The sequence below is a fragment of the Phragmites australis genome, chromosome 2 (assembly GCF_958298935.1).
Source record: "Phragmites australis chromosome 2, lpPhrAust1.1, whole genome shotgun sequence".
Classification (NCBI taxonomy): domain Eukaryota; kingdom Viridiplantae; phylum Streptophyta; class Magnoliopsida; order Poales; family Poaceae; genus Phragmites; species Phragmites australis.
In genome coordinates, this window is record NC_084922.1 from 33,457,601 (window position 1) to 33,478,320 (window position 20,720).

The following is a 20,720-nucleotide window of genomic DNA, read 5'->3' on the forward strand; positions in this document are numbered from 1 at the left end:
TTCATCTTTACCATACCTTTGACTTTCACCCTTCATTTTTGATCATCCCCGAAAGTGATGTACTCATATCGTTTCATTAAGGTGAGGCTGGAGAACAATAATGCATCCCGTGTCATATGGCACGAACAACTGAAGTCGATAAGACACTTGTTCTGCAAGCCTCCGTCGGCCACATGCATATGAGAAGAATAATAGGTGGATGGCTCGGTACTGGGGTTACACAAAAACTTTTAGGAATCCAGTACTAAGGTAGATGCAGCAAAGGTAGATGCATTCAAATCAACACTAGTGCACTGAGGGTGAGTGCCATGATAGGGAAAATGTGGTTTGCCAAAGCGCTGCAACTCAAAGCCTCTTACATGTGAACCAAAACCATATGAATCATGGTAAGTTCCAAGCTGGGCAACACCTCTAGAGGATAATTGAAGAGCTTCAAAAACTCATGGGCGAGAGCGAGCAAACGGCTCATGTACACCAAACGAGGGATGGTACATATCCCGAGTACTCCACTCCCATTCACGTCGCTCATCTCTCCTATGGTGAAAGCAAAACCCAACAAGATGACCCTCTCTCTGGTAGTAGGTGCAATGGTAGCATCTCTCAGGAACTTGACTACCGGTCACTATAGGCTCTCTTACATGGGGTCTCATCTTGGCCTGTGGAGCTCTCTTGGGTTGTGGTGTGGCTTTCTTCTTTGTGTATTGTGGAGTGGGTTTCTTGATGGGTTGTAGTGTGGCATTGATTTTGGATTTCTCGGCTTCTAGGGTAATAGGTGAGGTGAAGGCAGTCTTACCAACCTCATTGTAAGCCACTCTCTCAAAACCTAACCCCAAAGCTAAACCCATCTTATCAGCACACATCTTGGTCTTGGCCAAGATCAAATCCATTTTTCCATTGCCTTCTGAGCACTTCTCCACAAGAGAAAGGAGATACTCATTTTTGGCCATGAGCTTCTCAACTTGCCCTCTAACCCAGCTGAGCTTGTCCTTCAGGATGATGCAGGTGGAACAGTTTGGCTGCACATCTTTAGAACTCTCAGCACTCTCTAATCTACACTCTAGCTCCTTTATGCACATGTCTTTCACATCAACATCTTTTGAGAGCAAAGAACAATTCTTGCAAGCACCTAAGAGAGTAGGTCTAGACTCCTCAAGGAGCTTCTTCTCGGCATTCTCAAGCTGACAGGCAACTTGAGCATACAAAGTATGAAGCTCAACAAGCTCACTAATCACCACAAGGCAGCTATCACACTCCTCATACCTGGCCCTAGACCTAAGCAAATCAAGCTCAGAAGATGAACATTCTAGCCTAGACTTGAGTTCCTCAACTTCACAAACCAATTTCTTAAGAAATCTATCTTGGCCAGCAAGTGCATCATTCAAGGTATCGACCTGAACAGAAAGACTGTCGTAGGACAGTGATACCTCAGAAGAATTAAACCTGAGGTCGCTGTCATTGTCATCCGCCATGAAGCAAAGACCAGTGAAATTTTTGTTCTTCTTCTTGTTTTTCATGGGCAGCTCCTCCTCCTCCTCCAAGATCTCCTCGCTTAAGTATCGATGTCGCTAAGCGTTGCTACGAAAGCTCGAGATGCCGCCTTGGCCGCCTTCTTGGCTAACTTGTCACAGTTCTTGAAGAAGGGATTCTTGTTGTTCTTGTGCTTGTCGTGTTAGTGGCCGTGATCTTACTTCTTCTTGAGCTTTGGGCAATTAGCCTTGAAATGAGTAGTATCACCACTCATAAAAATCTTGAGAGCCACATCTCCTCCAGTCTCTTCTGTTGTTGTAGAAACAGGGGAACTTCTTCACGACCAAGGCAAGATCCTCATCATTAAGTGTGTCCACCTGCTCCTCTGTAATAGAAACTAAAGAAGACGAAGCAAAGCCACTAGGTGAAGGGTTAGTACAAGAAAAGGCAACTCTAGCCTGACTATCACCACTAAGTCCTGAAACCAATGCCATATTCTAAGACAGGGGGTTTCCCAGGCCAATCCTAGCTACTTTGGCTATCTCAGTGGATTTGAGCTTGATAAAGAGTTCATCAGAAGTCAATGCGTAATAACTGGATGACTTGTGACAGCCCAAAGTATTTAAGCATGTAATTAAGCAATCATGAACATAATTATTATCATAATTGAGGTTTTGAGCAATTTTGACATGCAATATATATCAAACAAGGTTAAGTTTAATAATAATTGATCTTTGTGAAGCAACTCACAACATAGAGTTGGGAACAATTTTAGAAATTAGTCAATGCCAGCTAAAGAATATTAATGATTTTTCCCTAATTTTTGGGAATTATTTTGTAGGCATAAAAATTAGAGAAAATTAGGAAATGATGCTTTGTTGAGGAATTTTCATTTGAAATTGGCTCAGGCTTTTTGGTCAAACCAATTAAATGGATTGACCATAAATTATAGTTTCACACAAAATTTGTACCAAGATTTTTAGACTGTGGGAAGATCTTTGTTTGGTTCACAGAAGTGCAATGGATATTTTTGCTTCAGCTGTCATTGTTCATGGGGTCTCACCTGTCGTCCTCTTCGCCCACACAGCCTCTCAGCCGCCAAAATCATTGACTGTGGAGACCTGCTGTTGAACCACGATGTCGGTACCGACTTCTTTGACTTTAAGCGCTGTCGGCCGCCCTTATCTCCACCCCTCACCCTCCCCCCCCCAAGCACCCCCGAAGTCCTCTGAAGCACCCCCGGCCATTTCCCCCTCCGAGACCCCACTCTTCCCGGCCGAATTTCACGCGCATGCGCCTTCTTCCATCACCTCATCGACCTACCACCACATAGCTCTTCCTGGCTGACAAAAAGCTCGGTGAGCTCCCTCATGACCCATAAAGCTTTTGTGCATGTTGTTTCGTCATTGGCCCAACACCGGCGCGCGGTTCTGTGTGAGCCACCCACCGCTGCCACCCCTGCGCTCATCACCGGCCGAGCCGCAGCCGAGCTCACCGGCCGAGTGATGCACCGTTAGATCCACATGCTCACGTAGGAGCTGTAGGGGTCCTCGACTGGCTCGTGTTCGCCGTCAACGTGCTTGACCAAGCCACCGCCATTGTTTGCCATCGTTTGCCATTGATGGTCGCCCTCCAGCCAATGCCAACAACCACGTATGCCACCGATAGGTCCACCGTACCGCACTGGTGCCACTGGTGACGCTTGTCGACCGAGGTGCGCCGTCGTTCGCCGCCGGTATGACGAGCGTCGTGGCTCTGTCCTCTTGACCGGAGTCACCAGCACGGGCCCACGGTCATGGCAGTGGCTAGATAGGCCCCAGTACAAAAGATTTTAGGCCTTTTTAATTTTTAAATCCATAGAAAAAATGGAATGGTTTTATTGTTACATTGATAAATCAGTTGACAAACTTAAAAGTGCATAGGAAAATGTGTATAGCTCCAAAAATTATGAAACTAATTTTGTTAGGTTTGTATGATCGTTATCTACATATTAAAAATACTGGGAGCTATTCAAATTTCATGGGTTAATAAAATAAGTTTGAGCTTCATTAATCCATAGTTAAATATTGGCAACTACAAAATTGATTAAATCAATTTTGTTAATCTTATTTTATTATGCCTCGTTCATTAAAAATACTCATACTCATGTTAAACATAGTTAACTTTCTAATTTGATTTTAGCTTGGTTTAAGCTTAAGTTAATCCATAACTTATTAAATGTTTAACAGTAAACCCAATTAAGGAAACGTTTGATATTATAGTCTCATACCATGATGCATTGCATCTCCGCGATTGTCATACACTGTGAAGCATCTTTATCTGCACATCATTCATGCTCATCATTGCATGTGTTATTTTAGTGAAAGAAGAACTGGAAAGTGATGCGGGAGTGATCGAGGGTGACACCGAGGCACACCACTTCTGCGAATTCTATGTAGGTAGCGTCAGAGAGACCTCAGAGCAGCAAGGCAAGCATCTAAGCATATTGCACCCTTTGTTCAAATTGAATGGAGTCTAAATTGATAAATTATGCTTTATGTATGTTTGCATATGTTGAGTCCAGTGTCAGGCTGATATGGGTAGAACCTATGTTAATGTATTGTCTCTACCTTGACTTATTGATGAATCATTATCCTTGTAGCCTTAATGTTATAGTTGGTGTCTAGCTTCAAGGATTATTCGAAATGCTTAGGTCCTCGGTAGAAGCCGTGCGATGGTGATGCAGTTGTTCATAAGCCTAAGGCTTAATCACTATTTACAAATACAAAGATGAGGTTTAGATGATGGTTGATATGTGAGATTAAGGTGAGATGTGGGCGGTGTTAGGGGTATCTTCTGCCTTGGAGGAGTCCTCTAGGTAGTTAGGGAGAGGAGCCCAGATGCCATAGACCGCTTTGCATCGTTTAAGGCCGTCTGTCGATGCAGTTGGCTCTAGCACTTTTCGTACTCACAAAATACTGATCTAATGGTAAGATAAGCTGATTATCATATGCCATGCTAACACTTGCCGTGCGGCTCTATGACACGTAAGAGAAAAAAAGGAGAAGCAAGGTGTCGGGGAGCCGAAGCATGGCCGGGACTTGCTCGCGGTAACCCCGGTGCCATAGGGGCATTGCAAGTGGTGGTTCTGGGTATGAGAAAGGTTGACACGAGTATCCCCCTTGTGTGTACTTTCGCGAGTAGCACAAGCCGAATGATGCTACTCGCCGAATGGTCCTTGAGTCATATGGGTAAAGTTGTACCACCTGCAGGGTGTAAAAATATTTCGAAATACCGCGCTCTCGGTCATGAGCATGCTTCTGTTCATTTGCATCGAACGTAGAGTTTACGAATGTGGGATAAGTATATGGTATGATGGAAATGGTCGGTGGATATTATTGATGAGATACTATGGTTCCTATACATACATGCTCAAGTTGTGGATTGCAGGGTACACTAGTATGTCGGTTAAGTATAGATGCTCACACGTAGGTGTCCAAGATGCTTACCGCATATGTTTTACTTAACCCTGTGGCCTTACTCTTACTAATAGCTCAATGCATGATTCTTGGAGTCGGGCTTTTTATATGTGCCCTATATAGATTAAGTCTTGCGAGTGCCTTCGTACTCATGCTGCTCTTTCAGGTTTTGCTGGTGAGTCGGTTTTGGCTACTTCATGCCCACTGATGCAGGTGGTGGACAAGAGTAGTGTATCCTACTCTAGTAAGGCATAGCTTTTGGAGTGAAGCCTAAGAGCATATGGCTCCACTCTCCTTTTATTGTTGTTAAGGTTTTAATCTTCCGTTGCGTAGTTTTTTTTGTTGCAAACTGTTGTAAATGATCATGCTTTAGAACTTGTAATATAATCTTTAATTACACGCTCTTTCTTAAGCTAGGTGATGTACATGTTGGAAAGATATGTGTTCCGATCTTGGGCATAAAACACGTGTCGAGACTATCAGGATAGAATTCTGGTTAATCATTGAGGTTATGATTATGAATAATGATCCTTCTGATGATTAATTAGAATACTGTTTGAATGATTCCTCACATGACTCATCAATTCTTGAGATCTTCACTTCTCATATGCTATGGTCAAGAGTATAGAGAAACTTGATCGTCCTCTCATGATCAGAGGAGGGCAAAACACCGGTGGATCTGAGATTGCTAACAAATCCATCAAACCTAGCAAACATAGCATTAAAGATTCTTTGGGTCCTTGCACAAATATTTGATATTATTGATTGTATGTGCTTTGACACCGTGTCTTGATTTGGTTAGTGCCATCATAAAAGATATTAAGAGTAGTCCAAATTTTACAGGCAATACAGAGGTGTTGGACTCTATCAAACTCATTATGACTCAAACTTATGAAAAATATATTTCTAGCCTTATTATTGGCTTCATATTGTTCGATTTGGACCTGAGTAATACAAGAAGCAGGGATCGCATAGTTGGAGTCCACAATCTCTCATATTGCACTTCCTTAGCTCAAAAGGTAAGCCTCCATGCGTACCTTCTAGTACGAAAAATCCCGTCCTTCAAAGAGAGAAATCTTCCCATATCTCTCCATTATTGCCTACGGATCACAAAGCCAATAAAAATCAAAAAGTGATCAAACCAGCTCTGATACCAATTATAGGATTGAGAATGGCGATTAGAGAGTGTGAATATGCACCTCACAAATTTCTTACAAAATTGATGGCATTCTCCTATTTAGATCATCCAACACACCTCAAAACTCAAGTGGAAGTAAAACGGAGAGAAACTTAGTTGCTATGAAGGTTTCTAAGAAAGAATATGACGCTCATTGGTGTAGATGAACACTAGGTTCCATTTGCACTTATCACATGCGTCATTGCTACAAAAGATAGCAACTTTGATGGAAGAAAAACTTAGAGCCAAATAAGAGAGCACTGGAAGAAGAAACTCTTCGAGTTAATGATTTAGAGGTAATAGAATTCAAGACTCACTTGTATACATTCATATGTGAATTTTATGCCTCTAGCAACAAGAAGAACAACTTTTCAAAGTGAAAAAATTTAAGCCTCCAACCAAAAACGAAAATCACAATCAAAATGGAAAAAGTCACAACAAATAAGAGTCAATAGAAAGGGACTATAAGAAGATGAACACAAATATTGAAAGAAACAATCTCTTCATTTCTTGCAGAGGACAGCTCTCTTTTCGGTAGATTACAAGATATTTTTCTCACAAAAAATGCTCACCTATTACAAAGGCTAAGCTCTCATTTTCTCTCCTCTAAAACCAATCTCTCAAGACTCAAATGGTTGGTCCACCCTCTCCCTATAGCTCTACCCCTCTATTTAGAGGCTTTAGGAGGTAGTTTAGCCCTTAAGTTTCCTTATTCCTAAAATACTTCTCTCTTCCAAAGGCCTCCTACCTACCACTAAGGCATTTTTGTCTAGTTTTCGCTCCATCTATCGAACAGTTGTGGCTTCTTCATGACTTAACTTCGTTTCGATGCAAGTTTCACGATGATGCCACATGCACTCCATCCTTTCACAGTTTTGAGGTCAAACCGCGAAACCGCCTCACACGCTTCTCAAAACGTGACTTGCTGCTACTTGCTTTCACCTCAAGTAAGTATTCTGATATCAACACGTGTATTTCGTCTTGCGATCTTCACCACCGGCAAATCTCTCCCGCTCCCGATCCCTCGACCGTCTTGTCACTTGCACCGACATCCCCTTCACTTGACTTCGTCAACAAACCATCTTCATCCTTCCTTCTATATTTTGCTTGACCTCCATGTGCACAATTAGGATCACCCTTGACTTCACTTGGCTTCCTCGATCGTTCGGCACCAAGCACCCCGTTTGGCCCCGATTATCCCATCGTCGACCACCAAGTTGTATCCATCACTTGCACAATATTAGACAAGCAAAAATATATCCCAATTCCATCTCCAAATAGCTCAAAATCAAAATTCTCAATTCAAAGCACATCTCAGAGAAAATGTGAACGCCGGATGTTCCGGCGTGTACCCGTCCTGAGCGTCGCGCCATTCTACAGCCTCTCTGCAGGAAATGCTCCGACGTTCATACTCAACATAGTGGGACCATCCGGCATATGTAAGTCAACCAGAGACAACTTGCACCCTTTCTGCAAGAAATGCTCCGGCGTTCACAGTGCATATCGCTGGACTAGCCAACGTGTACTCTAACTTTTTCTTCTAAGTTGAAATGCTCCGACGTGTACACCATCTAAACGCCGGATTATCCGGTGAGTTCAAAATACCAGGCACCAGACCATCCGGCGTGTGCAATTTTTCTGTACTCAGAGAAAAACATGACAACTTTATATCCTCTGTAATTTTGGTTAGTTATGATCATAATTGAAGTATATATATATATATATATACATGCAATCTAATAATCATCAAGACAAATATACCACATTATCAAAAAATCAAGTCACATTTCAACTTGGTTTTTCCTAAATTTTTCATGTTTTTCAGTTGAGCTGTAACTTCTCAAGTACGGTATAGATTAAGTTTATGTTTTTTTAGTACTCAAGTTGGGGGTCCCGATTTTTCTTTTCGACATATTGCATATGTTACTTCTTATAATTAAGAACAAGCTAGGTTAATTAATGTATATCATCTAAGTCTTCGTAAGCGTTGCAAGTACAGAAGCACGTCATCTGCCTCTACTTTAAAAAGAAGGGGAGAAAACAATATTACTCGAGCAACTCTAGCTGCAACTTGACATGCAAGTCTCTCTCTTGGTGAACAATGTCAATCTTACGCTCGAGTACAACAGACACACGCATTTGTTAGTTACGAAGTATGCGTTGGCAAGTAGGAGTAACGTAGTAGTATGTAAACTAATCTCAAGTACTGGTCCTAGGCTCGTAGCTAATGCTAGCTTGCAGGACAAGTCTCAACGTCATCCTAACTCCGTCGTGTTGAAAAATGGCGGCAGGTACTTCCAAATAGAGATCAAGTTTGTTTTGGACGATTTTTTTTAGCGATGTGGTTTTGACGTTTTAACGCGCAGTACTTTTTCAACAGATGGGCTCAAACGCATGCAAAAAGACTACTGTCTGAAGCTGTCCAGAATGAGATGCGCCAGATTTCTTGATTTAATTTGGCCGTTAACTCAGGGCTGTCGTCAACGTCATGGCCTACGCATGAAGTGAAAAAGAAAATACAAACGCTACAAGAATAAGGAAAAAAAAAAGCATAGGAATTTGGTTGGAATGCGGGTACAAAATAGAGAATTACAAAAAAAAAGGTAAAATTGCATAAATTACCCTTTGGAAGAAAACCACATGAATTTTAATAGATAATAATAGCATTGAAGGATCAAGATACACGAGGGGGTTAATTGGGTTATAAAACTTTGTTTAAGTCTAGAAACTATTGCAAGGAGCACTAGCTCCTAGGTGAACTATCCTACACACAAAGAAACTCAACCTAGTTTCTTTGAAAGAATGTAAATGCAAAAATTAAATGCTAGAAGTAAATTGCACAAATGTAAAGAAATGGATAGAAAGACTCATTTTTTTAGTATCAAGGAGTTGGCGCTCCCTCTACTCCTCGTTGAAGCACCCACGCAAAAGGGTATAGCTCCTTCTTGACACAATGAACCAAGCGCTCTCTAATGACAGTCCTTCTTCACATCGAATAGACGGACTCTAAACCGACACATCTTCATCCTAGGGCTTCAACAATCACCTCACCATGAAGCTCAAGAAGATCAAACACCACCAAACCATTTAGGTGACGTCAATCACCAAGAATAACAAGTTAAGAACCTCACTTGACCTAATCTAAGCCAAAGAGATAAATGGATACAAACTAACTACTCTTCTAGCACTAATGATATCCTTAATCTTGCAATTAAAGAGTTTCTAAATCACTTAAGTGTTTCTTCTTTCTCTTGACTCTTCAAGGATGTAAATAGACTCAACCACCAGCCAAGGGAGTCTTCATGGCGCAGAGGGGGGATGCATATATAGCCCCAATGGCCAAATTAGTTGTTACCCTTTCAGGCCAGAAAAGTACTGAACACTGGATGATCCGGTAAACAAAAAATGCCCACACCGGAACATACGATGAGGGCTCTTCAAACTTTCACATAATGAAACTAGATGTTGTTGTACGGCAACACTCATTGGATGATCTTATGAGACTCAAATGTACACACCGGAACATCTGATAGGTATGTTGGCTTGGACCTCGGAAAACATTGGCTATACACAATCTCTCTAATTTCACTCTCCGATGAGCACAATTCCAGAACCTCACTGAAAACTTGCTCTCTGCACAAATACTCCAATGATATCTTCAGATGATCATTGGATCATCTGACGCATGTAGCTACTCCACTTCATTAGAAAACTGCTCTATGCACAATTAGTCTGATGCAATCATCTGGTGTTCACATCGGATTATCCAATAAACACAATGAATTTGATCTTCTTCAATTCAACCCAAGATTTGTCCCATCTTCGATCTTCGCTTTCTTGTGCTTCAACTGAGCTACCTAGTGCTAGACTTGACTAGTGTGTATTACAACTATCTCTCTAGCTCAAACTAGGTTAACTTAATATCCTCAACCACCCCCCCCCCCGGCACACACACACCACTTTATAAAACAACCAAACAAAAAATAAGAGACATATCTACTCTAAGGCCTTGTTTATTTCAGTTAGAGATTACGGATTGTGATTCACAATCCGCAAGCTAAAACAAGCATGTCATCATCACAATCCAGCAATTCGGGTTCTACCAGCTTCTACAGATTATACAATTCAACTTTTACAATCTAGCTTCTTACAATCAACATTCTACAAGTTGCTTTCACAATCTCCAACTGAAACAAATAGGCTTAAGTGTCAACCCAACTCCTCATGACACTTATAACTTAATAGTACTTAATCTTCGCGCATATCATCTGACAATCACCATGAATACCAATACAGGGGCCAAGAATACTCAATAATCATCATCGTGACCTAACTTTCAATAATCCTCGAAAACACACATTAGTCACGATGATCCCGTTGTCATTAATCATCAAAACTAGAATTAAGGGTCTAGATGCTTACAAGCATCAATGATTTTTTTCCAAGAGATATTTATGTTTAGAATTGCTCCGAAATTCCTGTGAGACAAACAATCTATATGAAGTTGGGTTCTGAGAGGTTCGTCACTTTGTTTCCAAGGGTGTCTTCATAGGAATTTATTTTCGTCGTAAGATTAATTTCCTTTGAAATTCTTCATTTTTCTTTTTGTTTCAAAAGGGTCTCAATTCACTTAGGTCACTGAAGCTAAATCTTAATTTTATAATGACTGTAATATCATGTTTATTTTCTTACCTCTTGGTATACTTAGTTTTTTACTAGTAGTCATTACAAATCGTTATTTTTTGGACAATTTACCCCCATTGAGTTCATGGTTGGTGGAGCGCGGGGAGGCACACACTTAGGCCTTGGCCTTACGGTTAGTTTGTAGTTGCTGTGCCATGCTGTAAAATGTAGTTAGTTATACGAACCATTACTAACTCTAGCTAGTGAGATTTTCCTAGCTATTTTGTCTATGATTCTTCCAGAAATTAATTGTTGTATAAAAATATAGGGAACAAAAAAGCTTTTGAAAGCTACCACAGAGCCAAGCTAATCCGCACAACTTAACCACCAATTACCCAAGCTTGCCGGGTAGTTAGCGAAAATAAAAGGAGATTGCCATCTTAATACTTGTATTGCTCTTGTGGGACATTCATGTGATATGTTGCGGAGTGGATAATGACATATAAAGAGTGAAAGGATGTTGCTTTGTGAGACGTTGATTTTAATTTGGGATTGCTTCTGAATTCCGATTATAGAATGTATGTACCTAATCAAACTCGATATGATCATGCGTGATATAACCTACCGCTAAATCTCATCATCTGAAATTTTGCCGAGTAAACAAATAAACGAGAAGTTATAGTATTTCTTTCCTATTACGCTCTGATGAGTGTTTATATATAAACTACAAGATACTTCAGTACATGCTTACTGACCTAAAAGCTTCAATTCCTTCGTGATCATGCTATGATGCAAGATGGATGGAAAGAAAGAATCACATGATTAAAGCCATATGCTGTCGTCTGTTGGCAACTTTACAATGTTCCCCCAGACTCCTGGTGAGTACTACATGATCTGCTGCAATATTTCTGGTGGTATCTTTGGTGCCGTCGGCAAAGCTGCTGGATGAGCAGCTGGGCCTACTGCAGGAGAGATTTTGTCTTAAGAAAAGCATTTTACTTGTCGGGGACTAAAGTGGTTTGTTCCAATGATCTTTACGGTCTCATGCATAAGACATACATGGAAGCATATGCACTCTTTTTTTTTTCTTTAGAGAGAGAGAGAGAGAGGCATATGCTTTGCCTGCAGCGGTGGATTTTTTTACAGGACTCGGCATCAGTAGATGACCAGGTGCCTCTGGGTTGGTCTTTTGGTCAACAGATCGGCCCATATATGTTTGGCATGTCTCAGCTTCCGTGTTCTCGAAGATGGGTGCCCTTTTTATAGCAAGCTAACTTCCGACCTTTTACCCTGTCCCTGCTGTAACTTTAATAAGAGGCAAACAAGAACAAGAAAACATCGCCTCGTTTGATAATGTGTTGACAAGACAGCTAGGGAAAACTAGGTAGAATGGCACAGCGAATCGCTGTGTCCTCCGTCTCGAACAAATATAATGTTGTATGTGATCTGTATGTGTCAATTTGAAGGATAAGATGGACCTCTTTTTAGGTTTTTTTAATAGCCACATTCATTGAAATGTTATGGCTGTATGAGAGAGAGGGAGAAGCAGAGAGAGAGAGAGAGAGAGAGAGTTGGGATTCAGTTTGGCGCATAGATTCATCGGATTCTTGTTGGAGATAGAGGCAGGGGATCAAGAGAGGAGATAAGTTTGAGGGAGAGAGGATAGGGCGGCGCTCGGGTGGAACGATGGCTGAAAGAGGAAGGAGCCGGTGAGACATGATGGGGGCAGAGGCTTAGAGGAGGGGCACTAGATCTGGAGGGGAGGTGGATGCATGGAGGAAGCTGCGGGACGCGATTCCTTTTGCGATTGTTGTTCGATCGTGATCCGATGAGCGACGGGCGGTAAATAGTAGCAGGGGGCCTGGGAGGTCGCCGATCCAAGTCTCATTAAATGTAAGATAAAATTTGACAGGAGTCTCATAGCATCTTTACTCTACATATAATATGCCCATTATATATGCCTGATTCATGGTTTGGTGATATTAAGCACAACACGGCACTAAGATCAGAATGTTGCATGGTTAACTATTGTTGAAAAATAGAAGACTATAAAGCTAAATGCCAATGAGCAATGAATACTGCAGCAGAGTGGCACTTACCATATACTGGTTGTGAAGACCGAGAATCAAATGCTTAAGTAGTCGAGTATTTGCAGGTGGAAATCTGCATGATCGAGGCAAAAAAAATAAAGCATTAGAGAATAGTTCATATAAGAAGAAGAGAAGCATAACATAGGTGGTGAAAGTAGATCAATACCTTTTTACTGTTGTGTAGATTTGATTTGTGGAGAGTAGGATAAGGAAATTGCGAATCAAATCAAATGAGAGGGATCTCGAGGGTAGAATCCCTTTATCCCTAACCGCACATGATAACGATGCTAGGGTTTGCTGTTTAGGGGAAAGGGAGAAGCAGTACCTTGCAAATTAATAGCCTGTTCTAATTAAAAAATATTGCAAATGTAGAGTAGTTGTACATGCAGACCAGATATTAGTCTCAGTTTTAGAAATGACATAATGTGATCATGTGGGAGCTTAATGACAGATGATGTTGGTTTCAGTTTTTGGCATCCATATATTAGACTAAACATTTGAATAAAAGAAGGTAAAATGATAGTGATTAAGACTAAACCACTCTAGAGTCTCATATTTCCATGAAAAACAGCACTTATATTCAGTATTGTAAGCATGAAAAATTAATGACAGAAATATGCTAAAGACGGTAGAATACAAATGCCATATACACAGATATGCATATACCTTTCTTAATTAATACACATTAGGTATAATCTGAAAAACATTTACTCTATATTCAACCTGTCCAGTGGAAAGTTCAACTAATGTATAACAAAATGGTTTTTTCCTAGAGAAAACTACATTGAGGCGAAGAAGGTTTCTCTCTTCTTTTTTTCGAAGGAAGGCAAAAATACTATCGTACTACAGACCTGGCATTTTGTCGAATAGGATACAGGTATGGTGAAGCTTAGGCCGATAAGAAGAACAAAGCGGCGCGAGAGGAAGGCGGAGGTGCTGGCATAGGGAGGCACTGCCCGACGTGGTCCGCCAGCAGTGAAGGAGGCGGTGCAAATTTTTGGGCCAGCAACTAAAGTCCATGGAGACAAGCGCTAGATATCTCTGGGCTTCATGTGAGGTGGAGGTTGGTACCGGATCAGGACTCACCTGTCATAGACACGCTATAGGAGCTCTAGTGGCGTGATGTCCTGAGGGCTCACGATCATGGCCCTTTAGTATATAGTATAGATGACTAGTATATACAAAAGAGGGAGAGGCAGTGCTGTTAAACTATGCTGCCAAGTGAAAAACAGTTGCCATAGCAGGACCATTTGAAGGTATCGACTATCGAGCATAAAACTCATTCATGTTCTTTTTATTTATAACACTGTCGGAGATGATTCCTAATAATAAATTCAGTATACCGGATGATAAATATATTGATCTACGTTTCTTGCAGGTGTATATCGGACTAACTCAAAAACATCAAGATTTATCCTAGTTTCAGATCTTCCGTGGGATAATAGCTATACGTTATTTGTATTTTCTTATGACTTGAGTAAACTTATTACAGAGTCACCCTTTTTGCTATTCTGATCTTCACCCCTTTATATACAAGAAAAAAGTGTTCATATAAACAGACCATGCAAAAACAGCTGATAGACTTATACCTGACAAAGTCTAACTATTTCTAGCTTATCATGACAGTAGACAAGCACGCTCATCCTGCTTTGGTCGTCCTACATGCAATGTACTATTACCGAACACCGTCACGCTCACCCGTCAAATCATCCCACATCATTAAATATTATGAGACAGCTCACCCATCAAGCCATCCCGCATCATTAAATATTATGAGATAGGATATTGCAACACCATACTGTCCCACGATCATGCTCGTCAAAAGAGAGTGTGTAGGGAAAAAAAATACTTAAGTTGATAGCATTAAATGAGACTTAACTGATTATGTGAGTACCTACCCTACATCTAAAAGGATGATCGCAGGGTCTCCTACTGTGATTAGAGACCTGGTCGCATGAGCTCCGTCCAGATCGCATAATGAGACTGTAGTCTTAAAAATATCTACAGCCATCTGATATTTAACGGTATAGGGTCCTCCTGTCACAGCACCCCTAACCTATTAGGTCAACAAACACAGTAAGGGCATCATGATTCTTCTACTGATTAGCGACAAAATATTCACAGATCAGGTCACCTTGTAGAATATGGACTTTTGGACGCAGTACCACAATAGCAACTTTCCCTCCATCTCTTGGCTCTCTTAACATGTCCAATGCCCCCAGAGAAGAAAATAAAGCCAAAGGCCACAATTATGCATTTGTGTGACTATTACTACCATACAATTACCGAATGCTCTACACCAATACTAATCACTGTCCTCGTTACTCTAGCGTGCGTTAAAACAATTGGAACGCACACAGAGAAGCAGCAACACCTAAATGCCTCCTTTCTATCGCCAGCAACCCAAATAAAGCCTCCCAGCTTTGTTCAGTTTTGCTTCCTATCTTTATTGCAAGGGTATCCAAAATGTGCAGCAAACAGAAACCGACCACCAGCTTACTTCCCTTAAAATCCCTTCCATTCCATAGGCAGAAGCACCCTTCTTCTCTCCTTCGAATCCCTGTTATAACATCCCTTGAGGCTAGTTGGAGCAAAATAAACAAAGGCGGCAGGAAGAATGGCTGCTCCACACAATGACGCTGAATTGCAGCACGATCAGAGGCGTCCTCTCTTGTCGGACAGAGCTGATGGCAATAGCAGCATGAGTCCCATGCAGAAAGCTATAGGCCAGACATACCAGAGCACTGGGCAACTCGCCAAACTCCTTCCTTCAGGCACAGTACTTTCCTTCCAGCTCCTTGCTCCCACCCTTGCAAAACAAGGCCACTGCGGTGACCTGAATCGGATGATGACAGGAGGGCTCGTGGCGTTCTGTGCACTGTCCTGCTTTGTTCTCAGCTTCACAGATAGCTTCAGGGATGAGGAAGGAAAGGTACGATATGGGTTCGCCACATTCAAGGGATTGTGGATCATCGATGGTGGAGCATCTCTCGAGCCACTTGCAGCAGCTGAATACAGGATACGGTTTCTAGACTTTGCACATGCCATTGTTTCGGCAATGATTTTTGTTGCAATCGCACTGTTCGACCAAAATGTGGAGTCTTGCTTCTATCCAATACCGTCCGAGGATACAAGGCAACTTCTCACAACATTGCCTGTTGTTATTGGAGTTATTGGAAGCATGCTGTTTGTTAGCTTCCCAACCACTCGGCATGGCATTGGCTTTTCACTCTCTCAACATTAATGGGGTCTTCAAAAAAAAAATCGTTCTAGTTCCTGCTGAGAAATCAATCAGTTGTAAGCCCCTTTAGTAGGAGATTAGATTTGTAATACATCGGCACATATCTCTGTGCAATAATGCCTTAGCATTTGGAGCTTCAATTCTTTAGTAGTAAGACAAGTAACTATTCGACATGCACATATTGATTATGTACCTGCAAGCTATGCCTGGTATATATCATCTTTTAGTATGGACAGTGGAAAAACTGTGGGTCGCAGTACCAAAGCATGAAATCGTTTGATAGACTAACATAAGCAGGCAAAATAAAACAATTATTCATTGAACTAAACTTGTATTGGTTCACTTTCATAGTCATTTCTGCTGTTGAACAATTTGAATTATCATTTAAAGATATGCAAATGTAAATTGTATACAACGAATGATTGAAGAGATCGTGGGCTGCAACAAACTAGCTTTGTACATGATGGGTAGGGATGGGTATGGATCGATCCATGGGTATCCATGGATTCACTCTATTGTCTAGTTAGTTAATTAAGTTGAGCTAGAGTAGATCCATGGATCAATCCATGCCCATCCCTAGTGCTTGATGGGGAATGTATACTATACATCTTTTTGACATATTGTACTGTTATTGAAATCTTTGTTTGGGTTTTTGAATTATTAGGAATGGTAGACTTATTGGCATACGATTGTTTGCATCTGTTTTGTTACTTGCAATCCAAGATTAATTGTGCTGGGGACATCTAGAAGTTCACAACAACTAGAACGCATCCTAAACAAAACTTTAATTATTATCAGTACAAGGAAAACTTAGATTTTTCTTTCCAAATTCTTTACATGATATTTTTCTTTCTCGGTTAGAAAGAAACTATAACAGATGTGCAAAATAAAAAAATTTGTAACTTCTTTCTGTAAGAAAAACAAAGCTGGCAAATAACAGTGACAGGTAGCAACACAGCATTCGTTTGGCCTTTTATTCCATTGTGCAATAAGCCAGTAATCTCGAACAAATGGTTAGTCTACCCATAAAAGGAAACATAAGTCAGCATATTCAGCACACAAGATATTTTACTTTGCCAATAACAACATTGCTAGGATGCATATGGTGCCTATTACTTCTAATTTATCAGCATTGGTGCTATGCAATAGCTTGGTCTATAAGTCGTATTCTCTATACTTAAAAACCATGAACTAAATTCCACGCTTACTGGGTGGTTGGGTTAGGGGGCTTTCTTTGCTGTTTTTTTTTTTTCTCTTCTTCTTTGGAGTTCAGCTCCCCCACCCCCCCTTCGTAGCACACTCATTCCCCCAGCCAAGCCAAACCGGCCCTTTAGTATATTTTTATACACAATGCGCATAGAAGAAATCATCACATCATACCTGAAGAATAGTTGACCAAGATGTTTATTTGCTAACAGTTTGGGAACAACAGGTAATAGCACAGCATAGCACATACTTTCAAATCAACCAGTTAAGCTGGTTCCACATCTCCTCTCACCTTCTTCTTTCTCCAGTACCCACTGATAATAACATCCCATGTTTACCTCTCAGGGAAGCATCTCTCTGACAACATGAGCAGCTTTCTCTAAATTGTTCTTTTTGGAGAAGCTCTCAACAAGGAGATGGAAAGTAGTTGGCTCTGTAAAAATACTGTGAGTCCTCGTGCTCTGGTACACCTGAAAAGCCCTATCAAGTTCACCCTTAGCACACAATGCTGCTCCAAGTCACCTGGTTCGGTTCAATACCGGCAAGAACCCTCTCATCTAGGTAGTTTGCAGCCTCCACAGCCCTTCCTTCATCACACAGACCAACAATCAGCTTCCCAAACAACCCAGCGTCAGGCTTCCGCCCCTGTAGATGCATCCAGTCTAAGACCTCCATTGCCTCGCTCAGGCGGCGCTCCTTACAGAGCCCATTAATCACCAAGCTATATGTGATTGTATTTGGCAACTTCCTCTCCTTGGTCATCCTATCCAATAATTCCAACGCTGATGCTGCACGTCCACCCTTGCACAACCCATCAATCAGCGAACTATAAGTGATCAAATTAGGCGATATCCCTCTTCTCCCCATTTCGTCAAATACCTTCAACGCATCATCAAAGCAGCCCTCCCGCGCGAGCCAGTGGATAACAGTAGTGTAAGTAACCACCGTTGGCGCAATGCCTTTCGCTACCATCTCGGAGAACAGCTCACGGGCCTCGGCCAAGCGGCCACGGCGACAGAGTCCGTCGATGGCCGTGTTGTATGAGCAAGCTTCGGGTTTGGGGATGTTCCGTAAAAGGTGGAGGGCGTCCTCGATGGGAGCGGCGGCGTCGGAGCAGTGCGCCTTGAGTAGGACGTTGTAGGTGGCGGTAGTGGGGGCGAATCCAGCGGCGCGCATGTCGGCGAGGAGGGAGCGGGCGAGGGGGAGGTGCGAGTACGCGACGAGAGCGGCGAGGACGGCGGTGTAGGAGCGGGCGGAGTGGGGGAGCGCGAGTGCGGAGGGGGCGGACTGGAAGAGGTGGAGGGCGGCAAGGGGGCGGTGGGCGCGGGAGAAGGCGCGGAGGAGGGTGAGGAACGGGGGGCTCGAGGGCCGCAACGGAGGCGAAGAGCGAGCGAGAGCGGGAGAGGAGGGAGGTGGCAAGGGGGAGGAGCCCGGCGGAGGCGAGGCGGGAGGTGAGGAGGGAGACAGTGGCCGGAGACGGGGTGATGGAGCCGGCCGTGGACGCGGACGCTGCGGTGGCCGCGTCGGAGAGTGCGAGGGCGCAACGCGGGTCATGCTCGGCGCCGACCAAGCGGTGGAGGTGATCGGCAGTGAGGGTCTTGGGCCATTTGGTCGGAGTGGGGTTGGCCGGCGGCATCGCCGGTGGTGGGAGGTAAGCCGGGAGGTGCTCGAGGGAATGCCGGTGAGCTGAGAGCGCGAGGATGCGTGGGCAACTAGTTGTCCGTAGGGATGAAAACGAACGGGAACGGTCGGAAAAACCCCCTAACTGTTTTCATTTTCACATTTTCTCTCGAAAACAGAATCGAAAACGGGAAAGCCGGAAACGGGTATGAACTCGGGAATGTCGGGATATAAAAAACGAACCAATCCGAACATAAATATACGGGTATCAGTCAGGAACCGATAATTTAAAATGAGAACACTGATCCGTAGAATAATGATTTCAAGCATCGGCGCGACACATAATTAATTCATACCAACAAAAGTAATTTATATCATACACAGATAAACCACATAATGACATAAGTATCAACTGAAAAACAACTATCATGTTGTAACTTGAGTACTCGGCATAACATACAATCATACAAAGACTAGAATTGTAGGTGGTGCAAGAGCTTGAACAACATCGGTAGGTCAGCAGCCGACTGAGACTGGACCACTGGGATTTGGTTGAACTTTGGGATAGAGGTTATGTTTGGACTGTCCGATCGGGCTTGGTATGTGGGCTACATTGTGATTTGTGAAGTTTGATCTCAATTAGAAAAACGGGAAATTCTAGATTAAAAACGGGAAATCCGAAAACGGTCGGAAAAACCCCATAACCGTTTTCATTTTCACATTTTCTTTCGAAAACGGAATCGAAAACGGACAAGAAAATATAGAAAACGGATCGGAACGGAACGGGATTTATCCCGTCCGTTTTCATCCCTAGTTGTCCGTGGAGACGGATGCTCCAAGTAGAGCCCTGCATTCTGTGGGCTGGGCCGGGGCCAGGCAGAACAAAAGTCTTTGGGCATGTACAACTCTAATGTGTCGGTCGACCGATTTGGGCCCTCAGCCCGATCAGGTCCAAGATTCGTGCAAAAAGCGATTTTGGCGGTGCTACTCCTCTGTCTTTCCTCACACTAGTGCAATGCCCGTACGTCGTAACATATTCTAAATTTAACATCTCAATACTTGCTTTAAGAAATCATCTAGAAAAAAGAGTGTCTAATTTTTCTAATCTCTTGTATACATAGTATTGATATGTCTATTTTAACCATTATTCAGTTGGGAATGAAAAAATCTAATATTAATAAATGTTTAGCTCATATATAGATAGCAGCACGTTCTTAATTACCAAATCAGACAAATTGATTCTAAGAAGAAAAAAGTTTCAACTATACTTATGAAATCTGTTTACAATGTACTATATTGCATACAAATTGTATTTTCCAACTATATCTCATATAACCCGGAAAAAAACAGAATTTAGAAGTGATATCAAACCCATTATCACAGGCCACTCTGCGTAGGTTTGCGTTATTTGATTGTAGAAGACAAGCTGGCGTGACAAGCTTTCCACCTTCCATAACCTCCACCTTTTGTCCTAAAAATTGGAAATCAAAGAGATACAAGGTACTGATAAACAATATCGATCAAAATGGTGTAGAAATAAAAAGGTATTGCTGCTTCAAAATAATTCAATAAGCAAGATCTTTTCCACTTACCGCTAAAACCATTTATGGTAGGTCGCAATCAAACCCTGATTGTGCCATTCCTTAAGGTCAAATATGTTCATCCCAAATGCAAATACACAAGCCTTTCCTTCAAATTTGTTGAATATATCTGGACTAGGAAAAACAACAAGACTATCCAATCTACGATAACTATCACCAGAATTGCATGCCTCAACAACACCAATTATTTTACCCTTCATATTGATGTCCTATAATGGTGGGAAACCGTTTAAAAAA

The 20,720-nt window shown here is 42.1% G+C and overlaps 1 protein-coding gene and 1 pseudogene across 1 annotated transcript; one reads left to right on the forward strand and one right to left on the reverse strand.

The window, feature by feature from the left end:
* The first annotated feature begins 15,432 nt into the window (after positions 1-15,432).
* Positions 15,433-16,059, forward strand: LOC133905789 (protein DMP6-like). Its single transcript, XM_062347553.1, has one exon. It carries the CDS (start codon positions 15,433-15,435, stop codon positions 16,057-16,059), a length of 627 nt encoding a protein of 208 aa, XP_062203537.1.
* LOC133908450 (pentatricopeptide repeat-containing protein At5g46100-like) lies at positions 15,761-18,978 on the reverse strand (annotated as a pseudogene).
* Positions 18,979-20,720: the final 1,742 nt, after the last annotated feature.